Source organism: Notothenia rossii (assembly GCF_949606895.1).
Source record: "Notothenia rossii genome assembly, chromosome: 4".
Lineage (NCBI taxonomy): Eukaryota > Metazoa > Chordata > Actinopteri > Perciformes > Nototheniidae > Notothenia > Notothenia rossii.
Window position 1 is genome coordinate 24,364,229 of NC_136902.1, and position 14,214 is coordinate 24,378,442.

At 39.8% G+C, this 14,214-nt stretch overlaps 1 protein-coding gene across 1 annotated transcript; it reads right to left on the reverse strand.

Moving 5' to 3' along the window:
- Position 1: 1 nt before the first annotated feature.
- ccdc30 (coiled-coil domain containing 30) lies at positions 2-13,901 on the reverse strand (the record flags this gene model as incomplete). Its single annotated transcript, XM_079673625.1, has 16 exons — positions 13,527-13,901; positions 12,617-12,741; positions 11,485-11,667; positions 9,312-9,432; positions 8,870-9,060; positions 8,484-8,564; positions 6,488-6,565; positions 5,869-6,025; positions 5,483-5,554; positions 4,356-4,471; positions 4,152-4,276; positions 3,856-4,048; positions 3,178-3,270; positions 2,566-2,694; positions 2,265-2,402; positions 2-67 (listed from the first exon to the last, which is right to left on the reverse strand). Coding segments are annotated over exons 2-16 (1,821 nt in total), but the record flags the coding sequence as incomplete, so codon positions are not given.
- Positions 13,902-14,214: the final 313 nt, after the last annotated feature.

A 14,214-nucleotide genomic window follows, 5' to 3' on the forward strand; every position in this document is an offset into this window, starting at 1 on the left:
GGTGAATGTCTTTACAGCGCTCCAACTCGCTCTGGAGGCGGCTGTGGGCTCGCTCCATCTGAGCCACCTGGCCGGCAGAGAGGCAAGGAAATCAAGATGGAGAGAAACTCTGACTTATTTTTATCAGTAAACCTGGTTAGTTAGCTCTTCATTTATCTATTTTAAACTGGTTATATATATTATTTGTTTTGTAAATTATGTAATAAGTACATTTTGATATTATAGAATTGTGGCTTGAATGTGTTCAAATTAAGTGTATTGTATTAATTAATTGTATTAATTAATTATACATTAATAATATGATTTCATTTAAATTCTTCTGATATTTCTCTAATTATTTGTTATTTAAATATTTCCTTGCTCTTAGATAACAATGATACTGAAACTAATATTCAAAGTGTAATGGCGTGTCTGATGTAGGAGCTAAATACACAACCGCCCAAACACTAAGGTCACATTATTATCATGTTCATCCCTCTATATATTTCCTTCATTAATATTCTTTGGAACTCAAACACAGATACATGTTATCTTATTAAAATTCAGATTTACTAGTCTAGTTTTCCACTATACATTCAGGCAATAAGGTGATTTCTTTATATACAGTGGGGCAAAAAAGTATTTAGTCAGCCACCAATTGTGCAAGTTCTCCCACTTAAAAAGATGAGAGGCCTATAATTTTCATCCTAGGTATACCTCAACTATGAGAGACAAAATGAGGAAAAAACAAAATCCAGAAAATCACATTGTCTGATTTTTAAAGAATTTATTTGCAAATTATGGTGGAAAATAAGTAGTTGGTCACCCTACAAACAAACAAGATTTCTGGCTCTCACAGACCTGTAACTTCTTCTTTAAGAGCCTCCTCTGTCCTCCACTTGTTAACTGTATTAATGGCACCTGTTTGAACTCGTTATCAGTATAAAAGACACCTGTCCACAACCTCAAACAGTCACACTCCAAACTCCACTATGGCCAAGACCAAAGAGCTGTCAAAGGACACCAGAAACAAAATTGTAGACCTGCACCAGGCTGGGAAGACTGAATCTGCAATAGGTAAGCAGCTTGGTGTGAAGGAATCAACTGTGGGAGCAATTATTCGAAAATGGAAGACATACAAGACCACTGATAATCTCCCTCGATCTGGGGCTCCACGCAAGATCTCACCCCGTGGGGTCAAAATGATCACAAGAACGGTGAGCGAAAATCCCAGAACCACACAGGGGGACCTAGTCAATGACCTGTAGAGAGCTGGGACCAAAGTAACGAAGGCTACCATCAGTAACACACTACGCCGCCAGGGACTCAAATCCTGCAGTGCCAGACGTGTCCCCCTGCTTAAGCCACTACATGTCCAGGCCCGTCTGAAGTTTGCTAGAGAGCATTTAGATGATCCAGAAGAGGATTGGGAGAATGTCATATGGTCAGATGAAACCAAAATAGAACTTTTTGGTAAAAACTCAACGAGACTTGTTTGGAGGAGAAAGAATGCTGAGTTGCATCCAAAGAACACCATACCTACTGTGAAACATGGGGGTGGAAACATCATGCTTTGGGGCTGCTTTTTCTGCAAAGGGACCAGGACGACTGATCCGTGTAAAGGAAAGAATGAATGGGGCCATGTATCGTGAGATTTTGAGTGACAAACCTCCTTCAATCAGCAAGGGCATTGAAGATGAAACGTGCTGGGTCTTTCAGCATGACAATGATCCCAAACACACCGCCCGGGCAACGAAGGAGTGGCTTCGTAAGAAGCATTCCAAGGTCCTGGAGTGGCCTAGCCAGTCTCCTGATCTCAACCCTATAGAAAATCTTTGGAGGGAGTTGAAAGTCCGTGTTGCCCAGCGACAGCGCCAAAAGATCACTGCTCTAGAGGAGATCTGCATGGAGGAATGGGTCAAAATACCAGCAAGTGTGTGAAAACCTTGTGAAGACTTACAGAAAACGTTTGACCTCTGTCATTGCCAACAAAGGGTATATAACAAAGTAGTGAGATTAACTTTTGTTTTTGACCAAATACTTATTTTCCACCATAATTTGCAAATAAAGTCTTTAAAAATCAGACAATGTGATTTTCTGGATATTTTTTTTTTTTCTCATAGTTGAGGTATACGTAGGATGAAAATGACAGGTCTCTCATCTTTTTTGGTGGCTGACTAAATACTTTTTTGCCCCACTGTATATCTTTTTTTACAACAGCAACAATCTAACCCTGAAGAAAGAATGCTTTGTTTCATCATGTCTGAGCTGAAAAAGGCACATACCTTTTCCTCCAGAACGGCTTTCTCCCCCTTGACTTGTGTGAGGCTCTTGATGAGTGTTTTCCCTTGTTGGCATTCTGTCTGACGGCTGTTCACCTCCAGTCTCAGCTTCTTCAGCTCTCGCTCACCTATCTGCAAAGCCTTTGGTGTAGAGATGAATTAGAGTTCCTGTGTTGTTTGCGACTCTAACTTTTTAATATTGTACTTTAAAACAAATACAACCGGAACTCTTATTTTCAAGATAAAATCTCTTTAATTCAAAATAGATTTTTAGTTGTGATGTTGTTATTGTTGTTTTTTTTACCTCCTTGTCTTTTTTGAGTGCGGCCTGGGCAGCACTGAGGTCCACCTCCAGCTGCTTCCTCCAGTCCTTCTCCTCCGTCAGACGAGCCTCTAGAAGAGCCAATCTCTCCAGGCTGCTGTCCCTTAGGTGCTTCATACATAATGTACAGAGAGCATTAATAGGTTGCTGTTATGGAATTTGAATCATATAAACTCTCTTTATGGGCCATCATCTAATCTACGCAGGCTGATAATTAAACTTATAGTTGGGTCATTAAAGTTTATTCTTATTTTTTACATTAACCATCATATGAATGGAAATGTGATAAGGAACTATTGCAAGAACGTGATGATACAATAAAACCTGTTTCTATGTTATTCTGTTCAAATCCAAAGGAGATTTATTTTAGTCAAATTTGGGAACAGTATTCCTTAATCGCTATACCTCTTTCAGCTACATTTATTGACCTGTCGAAGCTAATAGAAAAAATTACTTTATTTCAAATTATAAGCATTAGTAACAGCTCGTTGTGCTTCATTTGAACCTGTGGATTGTCACAAGTCTAAGTGTTTTGTCTGTGTTGTCACCCCACTGTAAAATGAGCACAGTGATATTGAGTGAGTGAGGTTTTACCAGCTGTAAGAAGGACTCGGTGGCTTCTTCTCCATTCTTTAACATTTTGTCTTGGACATCCTGCTTCTTCAGCTCTGCCTCCAGCCCTTTGATCTGCAGAGACAAGCTAAGATTATTACTCACTCAGCCATTAGAGAGAAAATACTGTTGAGTAATTCTAGTCAACAACTGGCATTAATGAATCTCAAATAAATTATGATGCCAGGCAACGGGGCTAGATCTACAGGAAAAACTCAAACTTTCTGAGGATGACTCATACATTTCCGAGTAATAAAATCAGGTTCTCTCAGAAATTAGAGTAGTAAAATAAGTTAAAAAAAACCTCCAACATTTATGAGAAAATACTTGACGTGGTGGTGGGATGAGGTTGATCCTATTCTGGAAGTGAAACATTCTCTTCTAACACATCTCTCATTTCATAAAGAAATCTGAGCTTTTACTTGCAATTTTACAATTTTGTAATCTCAGTGTATAACCCAGATTTCTTTTAGGAATATTACCCCCTTCCAAAAGCTCTGTGGTACAATTTGTTCCACCCTACAATGGCACGCTATCAAACACGCCATCATACTTTCCACAAGTAAAATACTTCTAAGATTCCTTTAATTTAGTAAGTAATCCATACAACCCTCCTGCAGTTAAGAAAACGTTTTTTAGGAAGTGTGTGCTTTTCATTACCCTCCTGTGCAGTCCCTCCAGCTCCCCCTCGTGCCGGTGCCTCTCCCCCTTGCTGGCATTCTGGGCCTCCCCCAGCAGCGCCTCCAGCTCCTCGTTCCTCTCCTCCAGCTCTTCCTGTTCCTTGCGTATCCTCTGGAGCTGCCGTTTCAGCTCCTTCATCTGAACAAGCCTGTCTTCCATCGCCTCATGACACCTGACAGAGAATAACAATGGTTCAAGTCAAAGCAGTATAAACAGTCTAAACGAACGTCAACATTATTTAATCGCCCGGTTTCCCAGGCGGCAGTTATGTATACCGTTTGTGCATGTTATCTTTTTCTTCGGTTGGCAAGCAGGATAGATTGTTTTGTGGTTCACTGCTGATGCTCCTGTTCTTTTCATCCTCTTTGGTAACATCTACGTCTGTGTCATGTATTGCCGACTGGACAAACACAACACCAAATAATGTCAAACTTCTGCGACAACATAATAAGTTATTTGAACAAAAATAATTCAAATACCTGGTCCAAGAGATTTCTCTTCTCTGACTCTAAAGTGTGGACTCTCTCCCTCAGAGCTCTGTTCTCAACATCTAGTTTGTCATTTTGCTCTTTGGATCGCTGCAGCTTCATCATGTCTGTGAAGGGAAAAACTATGACGGTCAACATCAATTGTTTTCAGTCTAGTTTTGCTATTTACTATGTGAAGTTATGAATTCACATAGTGTTTTATTTGTCCAACATTTGCTTAGAAATTAGTTTGAGATGCAGGTTTAAAATGATTCTTCAGTCCTTAAAGCGAACTGTACGAAACGTTTAAGCTTACATTTGGTGAGGGTTGAATTCAGAACTTTGTGCATTTGTCAAAGTGAGATTGTTTACCATCATTTTCGGACTATAAGCCGCGCCTTTTTCCCTATTTTTCGACGCTGCGGCTTATATAACGGTGCGGCTAATCTATGGATTTTTACAGCTAACGGCCAACACCTTTAACTCTATGGGCTCTATGGCCGGTCCGCGGACCCCCACCTTTAAGCGGCGGGTTCCAGCAGGAAAAGCTGGAGGCCGGAAAAGAGTGAGACAGGTAGTGCGCAAAAGTAAAAGTGGAACCGAGAGTCGTATGCCGCTGCTGCGGCTTATATTCAGGTGCGGCTTATAGTCCGAAAATTACGGTACTTATATATTAAAAACCAACATGATCCAAGTTCATAATTCAAGAACGAGTAAGAATATGAAGAAAATCAGGTAGCTTCTAAATCAGTAACTGATATATTAAAAACTTATATATTAAAAACCAACATGATCCAAGTTCATAATTCAAGAACGAGTAAGAATATGAAGAAAATCAGGTAGCTTCTAAATCAGTAACTGGTATCTAAAATTATTATTACATTTTAAATAATTGTAATACATGTGTGTCAATAATTGAAATTAACCTAAATATAAATAAAGCAAATAAAAATGTTATATTTCGTCATTTCTTAGCAGAAATCTGTAATATCCAAACTAGTTGTTCAACCCTACAGAGTCCTATAAACCCACCATTTTGAACAACTCTCCTCCAACAGGGATTTTCAAACAGAAAAGAAAAACTTCAGAAAACCTAAACTAAATGGACATTTTCAAGATCACACCCAAGTCTATCTCACCACAGTGTTTCAGTTTGTCCACTTCCTTCCTCAGGTTCTCTACTTCTTCGAGTGTTCCCTGGAGCTCAGAACCTGAGGTTATAAGCATATTTTTTGTTGTAATGTAAAGCCTTTCAAAACATTTATTTTTACAAGCTCCTAATGAATTCCTGTACCTAGCTATTACAATTAAAAAAAAGGTATGCATTAGAAAAGGAGGTTGTTATCTTGCATAACCAAAACATGTTGAAAAGTATTCGAGGCAGACATTCAAGCTACTGTATGTGTGATTTACACATTATAAAAAATATGACAAGTCAATGTCATCATTTGTATGTTTATAACAATAATGTGCACAGAACATTGCAATAGTGTTTAACATAGGCTTGTTAGTGTTTGCGTCATACCACTTGGGTCCAGGTTGTTGTTCTTCGCAGCATCCAGCTCATTGGTGAGTCTGCGGATGTCCTGATGAGCCATTGCCAGCCTCCTAGACGCCTCCTCAAGGTCCCGCTCCAGCCGATGGCGCTCATTTCGCTCCTGGGAAACCTGCTCACTGTGGGCCTGACGCAAAAGAATAAAGTGTAGTGGGTAAGAGTGGGAGGAGTGTGGCAGCAGCGAAGATTAATAGGTTGACGGGAGAAGCAAATGGCCCAACATGCTGATGTGATAGACATGCATTCAGGCGTTTCAGATTCATCATCACCATCGCTGGCCTGGAGAGAAGCAATAGTGTCAACATTCACCTGCATAGAGACACCAGTGGGACAAAAAGTACACATGCTGTCCCGTGACATGCCGTTATTTTTCAAACCACATCGAGCACACATAGGTGGTTAGAAACAAATATTGACAGTCGTGTTTCTGAGATAAGCAGTGTCCTCTGCATCATAGTGGTCATGCAGATATCAAGGCACATTATCAGCATGAAACATTTCATAATGTGAAACAAGCCAGTGATGTCCTCTTTATCATTACACCAGTGTTAGTTACTCAGTTAGTATATGCCTTAAGGTGGAAACCTACAGGTGTAATATTGTGTTTGCTCTGACCAGACCTGCGCAGCCCAAACAGCTTCTTCCATGGACTCTGGGATGAACACTGCTGAGAGGAAAGACCCACGTGTGCAGAATCACATTAGACATTACTATCACCTGGTATCCCTGTCTTTTAAAGCAGGGGTTCCCAACCTTTATTGTGCCATGGACCGGCAGATACATTAAAAAAAATGTGCGGACCGGTTGTCAATTTTAACTGATTTGAATATTTACTCACCAGCAGGTGGCAACAGAGGCTAATTGTATTTAACAGCCTGAAGAAATACCAATAGTCATCCAAAACATATTAACAACGTTTAAAACCAGGATACAATTAAAACAAAAATTAGGACCGCTTTACAAATATTAATATAATATATAATATAATATAATATAGCCTAATATAGGTGGCAACAGTGGCTAATTGTATGTAACAGCCTGAACAAATAATAGAACAATATGCATCCGAAACATATTAACACAGTTTAAAACCAGGACACAATTAAAACAAATTAGGACTACTGTACACATATTGATATAACTGAAATGTCAGTGAGACCCCTGAGCTTGTTTGCCAGCAATAATAACTTCATACCGGGGCATTCGTTCCGGTGCACTCCGACAGCATTTAGCACTACATCGAGATTAAGATTAAACTAACTTCTTTTGGTAACACCACATACCTATGGAGTTGGCCAGATGTGTGTGAATTACTGTTCATGGTCATTTGAAAACAAATGCCGTTGTTGGACACACACAAACACATCGAACATACACACACACAGCGGAGCTGAGCAGAGCACATACACACATCATGGGCCTTTGTGACCGGACATTTCCTTCATACAACGAGTAATAGGGGGAATAATCGGGCCGTTCGATGTGTGTGTGTGTGTAGAGGTGTGTGTGGTTGAAACGTAGCAGCCTGCAGTGAGGAATACAGTGAAGGCGGTGATACACGCTGGTGCTGCACTTCTCAGAGGCTGCCTCCTGATGCTGCAGCCATTTCATGAAGTGAAGGAGGCTTTACAAATAAAAAAAAATAGCTCTACACCCCTGGCCGCAATGTCCTTAAAATGAAGTCCGAGTTCAAAATATATCTCAAATAATGTATGCACTGCCATTCCCCCACAAACATAACAGTCTGCGATTAAACAGTTGTCTCCTGTGTGCTCCACTTCCTATTGGTGCACCACCTGTAACTTTATCTGAGACCTTATGCTAACCAGTTTTGATTTATTTTGTATGTTTTGGATGAAATAATATGACTGGTATAAAATAAAATAAATTTGAAAAACATTGATAAAATATTTTTATATATTTATAATTCTGCAAATATTACGATAAACTCACAGCTATTTCGCGGCCCGGCAGTAACACCTCCGCGGCCCGGTACCGGTCCGCGGACCGGGGGTTGGGGACCCCTGTTTTAAAGGATTCAAGATTCAAGGCTTTATTGTCCTTTGCACATTAGCTACAGTGTAGATATGGAAATGAAAAACGTAGGTCACGGGCTCCTCCAACAGTGCAACATATAGTATATATATATATATATATATATATATATGACATAGAACAAATAAAACAGATAAAAATAGTGCAAGGGAATGTTTCGAGATGTGCAAGTAAATACAAATAAAATAGAAATAGTAAAAGTCCTTAAAATACCCAAATAAGTTCACCCAAATTATCAAGAGTACACATTCTTCCTATATCCTGCAGTCTAGATTGTTGGGATGTACGATGCCCAGTGCTGAACATAACGATCGTCTGCCTTCTCTTGAATATAAAGGAACTACATTGTATTAAGCTTACTCAAGAAAGTAGTTACTATATTTAACCATTCATGATTTCTGGAAAGAGACCATTCTGTATGAACCGTCCCTTTAACTGGAAATATAAGGGATGTTCTTTTTTGATCTCAGACTTAATTTAACCTGATGTTATACAGATCTGTAACTCAGCAACAAGCACAATGACCTCACCTTTGTCATGTTATCTACGGCTTTCTGCATATCCACCCTGTGCTGCCTTAGCTCCTCCCCCATCGTCTGGCGAATATGCTCCTGTCCAGTCAGAGAGACGATAATATCATTCATCCACGTTTATACGGTCTCTGTATTTGCCTTGGATAGTCAAATATGACATTCCACTAAAACAAGCAAGTCTAGGGATAGGTTTACTAAACATGTCAATATGACTGAAGACTGATTATTTCAGATAATAGAGGCTGTGCACTTTCGCAGGATGCCTTACATTTACAGTATTTTCCAATTGGACTAGTATGGTTCCTTTCCTACATGTTGACGAAATGTTAACAGTCCTTTAGAAATTCAAATAGTCCTCCCCCTTACAAAAGCCAGTCCTGTACCTGGTGCTGGACTTCCATGAAGCTGCCGGTGAGGCTCTGACTTTCCAGTCTCCTCTCAGCAGCCTCCAGCCTCTCCAGTAGTGTGGCCCTCTCCACCAGCAGGTACGCCACCTGCTCACTGGGGCTGCTCAAGCCCATCTCCCCGAGTTCCTCCTGAGCCAACATCTCTGCAAGCTCCTTGCTCTGACCCTCTGGAAGAAATGGGAGATTTTAATGGACTGTCAAAATCACAACAAAATGCTGCATGACAACTTCTATAGGGAAGCAGACCGATTGTGAACATAACTTGTAGAAATGTATGCCTTGATATATTAACACGAAAGATTCTAAAGCATTCTTTGCAAATACAAAAAAAAACGCTATGGTGTTTTAGAAATATACTGCTCAGGGGTAAGGTGAGCCAGGCTATGCCAACATTACAATATATTTAAACTGAACTCACCCTGTTGTTGTCTGATTTGGTGTAGCTCTTCGCGCAGCTGTTCATTGTCTCTCTCATACTCCGAAGTAAGAGACTCGCGCTCTTCCAGCAGCCCACGAATATGTGAAACATAGCTCTCCACCTGAAAGACGAAAAAAAGACAAAAATCCAATAGAAATTCAACCATGTAATTTAGACATTTATATGATTATTATTTAAAGTGCTTAAGTTGCAGGGAATTATTCACAAGGGCCTTCATTTGACCTTTTACCTCTCTTCTCACTCCTTTTTCCAAGCACAGGCAAACAGCCTTGGGAGAGCTGTTCCTAGCGGTATGATAAGGCAGGCCATTTCTATGTGCTTGGGCTTTAACCACAGCTGTGTCTCAGATATGACCATAAAAACAACCTCCTCTTCTTCAGACAATAGCAGGACAGGGACAGGACTTAGGAGTGGTTAAGTATCAGGGACAGGGGAAGAGAACTTCTGAGATGGTTTGACGAGAGGCTTTGTCACTACGATGTTTCAGCAAATGTCTTTTTCAATACTCTGAATGTTACTTCCAGTACATTTTCATAGTCTTGCATCAATGTCATACCCAAATGATATCCAGTCCTTTGCTTCAAGAATCTCATCAAAATGGACACAAAAACAGCACTTTTATTTGTCTATAGTTTTAATGAAAATAAGGAGCACACTTTGATAAACTGGTGGTATGGTGATTTTTAGGGATGGGAATTTGAAAGCAAATGTATATTCGAATATTCGACCCCCCAAAAAACGGTTAACCGGTTAACCGAAATGTACATATCCTATTAAAAAAAAAATTGGGTAAAAAAAAAAGAAAAGGATTTTTTTTTTTCCAATACTTTTTGGAAATAAATACATACATGTTCAAAGTGTAGAAAGCAAGTCGAATTTCTCAAATGTATTGAACTGATGATCACAGTTTGACAGCTATAGGCCTACAGCTTTCATGTGCGGAGGCGATTCACAATCAGCCCAGCTGTAGTGAAGACCCTCATAGCTGGAACGGAGGTTGCGGGTATAACAAGGTATAGCATGTATATATAAGTTTAATTTGGCATAGTTTGACCTCTACACCGCACTCACTAACCTGGTTGAAATATTTCCACACATTACTCCTTTTTGACGCCATGTCTGTTGTGTAGGACTCTTCTTAAGAGTGTAAATAATTACCGGACTATGATTGGTAAAATATGTTGAATACCGGCAAAACTAAATCTCTCCTGTCAAAATTTCTATGTACTTTGCCGCCACACATGGTTGCCAAGCAGTGCTTATTGTTGTTTAGGCTGGCCACTCATGTGTCGCGAGTGTTGGGAGCACGCTCATGAACTGTTAGCGCCGGAACCTCGCAACTACTGCGGAGCGCATTTGCGGCCTAAGATGAGGTTTGAGTCTGCGTGATCTGCGTGTAGGGAGGGGCAGCAGCCATATAATTGGCTAGATAGAACTAGCTAGATCTGATGGATTTGGACATAAACACGAGTGAAGTATAACCGGACGCGAGAGAGAGAGAGATCAGCACCTGCAGCTCTGCCCGCTGTGAGGGACCGGTGAGCGGAGCAAAACACATCTTTAGACGTCAACTAACACATTTAGCTATGGCACTGTTGTATATATATACATTGAATTATCCAATTTGATAATATGTAATCAACTTAGGCATCCCTCCCAAAAAAAAAAATTTATAAAAATATTCATAACTCATATTCGAATACATGAATAATTATTCAAAAACCTGAATAATTTCGAATATTAGAATATTCGATTAATCGTTCCCATCCCTAGTGGATTTTAGGGCAACACAGATAAGATCACCAATAATATTAAATTGTTGTGGTTTTCAGTTCATTAAAGAAAGATTTAACGAGCAAATATGGATGACTTATTACTCTGTAGCTCTGACACAACCTAATCTTACTGATGTTTGTCAGTATTACTGGAAAAAAAGTATCCTATTATTGTATTAAACATAACATTCTTTAACATGGAAAACACCCACACAACTAATCAGTTAGGGTGCCGAACTTGTTCTCTTGGTTTATTGGTGGACTGCAAACCAACTTAAAAAAGGTGCAAACTGACCCCTACTTCCATCGTAAATAATAAGATCAAGAGGACTGACAGTGTTACAGTTTGCAAACCCCAAAGTATTGAAAATAATCACCTCCTTCATCTCGCAGGCCTGCTGGGTACGTAAAGTCTGCAGCTCCTGGGTGGCTGAATGAAGATTTGCCTCCCTGGCGAGCAGCTGCTGCCACAGGTGTCGCTGCCGCTCCTCCACACCGGCCCCTGGAGGCAGGCCATCCTCCTGAAGACGCATGGAAATCTTGTCCAGCTCCGTCTGCACCTGAGAACCCAGAGGAGGAGATTCATGTTTTGTAAACCCAATATCATATTGATCACCTAAGTGTTCGACTGTTATGTAAAGCTTGTAAGATATTATAAAATCAAACCTCTCAGTTATGTAGTGAATCAAGACGCATCCACATAGTAAGCTTGTCTGTGAATGGATAGCCTTGGGTTCACTGCTTTGCCTATTATAGCAAAACCTGTATTGTCATTAAACTAAAACCTGATACAATTCCAAGGATACTTTTGCTCAAATGCCTTTAACTTACTTCTAATTGTACTATGTGGTTATATGTGACATGCTACTACACCTGCAACACAAATAACTAAATTATCTATCATTCGTCCTTTAAATTACTTACTTTTACTAAATGATCAGGTAAACTATCCTGCAAACTAAAGTGTTAACAACAGTTTTCAACATCAAGGTTGTCAGTCTCACTGACAACGGATCTCTTTGTGGGACCCATAGGAGAGAGACACAACATTATAGTGTGATGCCAGCACTAAACACCTGTTGCTGAATTCAATACTGTACATTGTTGGGCTTGTAATCTGAGCAGCCCCCCTGTGCAGCATTTCAACTACTCCACTCACTGCTCCAACAACATGCAGCATATTGCTAGGTATCAGGTCTCATGTGCCTGTTGTACTTAAACACCACGCCAACTGGTCTATGAGCCTGCCTTTGTGGAACTATTTGCCAAAAGATTAGATGTAAAACAACGACCATTTGCATACTCATAAAGTACTTCTGGTGTTGAACACTGGGACAAAGCATCTTCACAGTGACTGTCACTATGTTATTTCTAAGTAAATGAACAGATGTGATTGATACCTCTTCATGATCCATGGCCATACATTAAGCAGGAGGGAGCTGCATCTGTTGATGATGGCCTTTTCCCTTAGTGTTAAAAGTATTGATCCAAAACAAAAGGCTAGCCTACATGGTATCCCATAGAAGCCAAGTCAGTTTGCACTGATGTGGTGAAGATCAGCATATCCTCAAACTTCCTCTCTTCCATGGTTGTTGCAATCCATTCATGACAACATGTATTGTCCTCGAGTTCCCCTGCAAAAGATGAGAAACTTAATAACAATGCATTCGAGTCATGTTAGGACCTGCAGTTGCAAGCTTAGAGATCAGACTAGCTACCTTAGTTTGGATAGGCACACTCCAATTTAACAGCTGAGGAACACTGCATCACCTGAGGCTATGCAAAGCTTCAGGATGATTAGCTATGTTAGCTCTGCTGCTATGTTATCATGAGGATTTTTAGCACAGACAGCAATAACAGTAATAATGTTATCTCTATCATTGAAGTGGGCGCTTTTCTGTCCTGCATTTGGGAACATTACACGTAAGCAACAATATGTATACACTACAAACAAATCCCTGCAGTTTGCACAGTGCAGTGGTTATAACGTGGCGACCTTCCTCTCATGTGTGCCATTAAAAAATGTTTTTCAGCTAACTGTTCTTCCCAAAATGTCTGACGAGGAGCAAATGAGGGATTTTGTGGGACAACTTGCATTCCATTTGTCAACGCAAGCTCGCTGGTCAGAAACATGTCATTAAGTAAATATATTTGTGTGCTAAAGTAAATTACTAAATAACCCACACTGGCAACTGGGACGTCACGCTGCGCTAGCTAGTTAGCAAACTTCGCTTATAAATTACCGTAGTATACTTCACACACACACACAGCTAAAGCTAGCTCGCTAACGGTAGCAATAGCTTTCTCCGATGACCGCTTGGCAGCCACTTGTTACGATAAACGAAGGCTACTGTTGAATAGCTACATTATTTGAAATGATTTAGCAGGGTATGCAATGTGCCGTTAAAGTTTTACTCACCTTTCAAAGGGTAAAAGCAACAAGAAAGCTAAGTGCTGAGGACAGGCGTGGCGGAGCGGATTGGCTTCTACAAGCACCTAGGCAACGGACTGTACCACTGTAGGGAGAATCCCTCAGCACAGTTGCAGCCATGAAACCGCACGAAACCAACTAGTTTACGCTGTTTGTTTCAGTTTAGAAAACAAATATCCCAGGGAATATCATTTTAGTAAATGACAGCTTCGAGATGTGGTAAAAGTTGTACTTTTGACGAGTTTGACAAAATCTAGATAATTAAGTTGAATGCAATTAAACGGTCTTTTAATTGGTTTCGTCTTTTGTTTCCAGGTAAACAAAAGTGATAGGAAGGTTTCTGTGTCTGTATGTAACGTGGTGTAATCTGTATCAATATAGTATTTACTTCACTGTTATTGATAGTTAATGGACTTTTGATGATATCTCATAAATGTATGGATTTAAACACCAGGTGGCGACAAAAAAACATTAATATTTCCTGAGATGTGAAATATCAGAATCATTTGTATAATTGTAGCCTACCATTTATTTAGCTCAATCTAGCAATAGTAGGCTATGTATGTAATGTTTGATTCCTAAATTAATGAAGGGGTACAGGTATTCATAATCAATAATACAAAAACAAGTTAAATAATGTTTCTTATTGCCTATTCTATTGAACCCATATGTACAT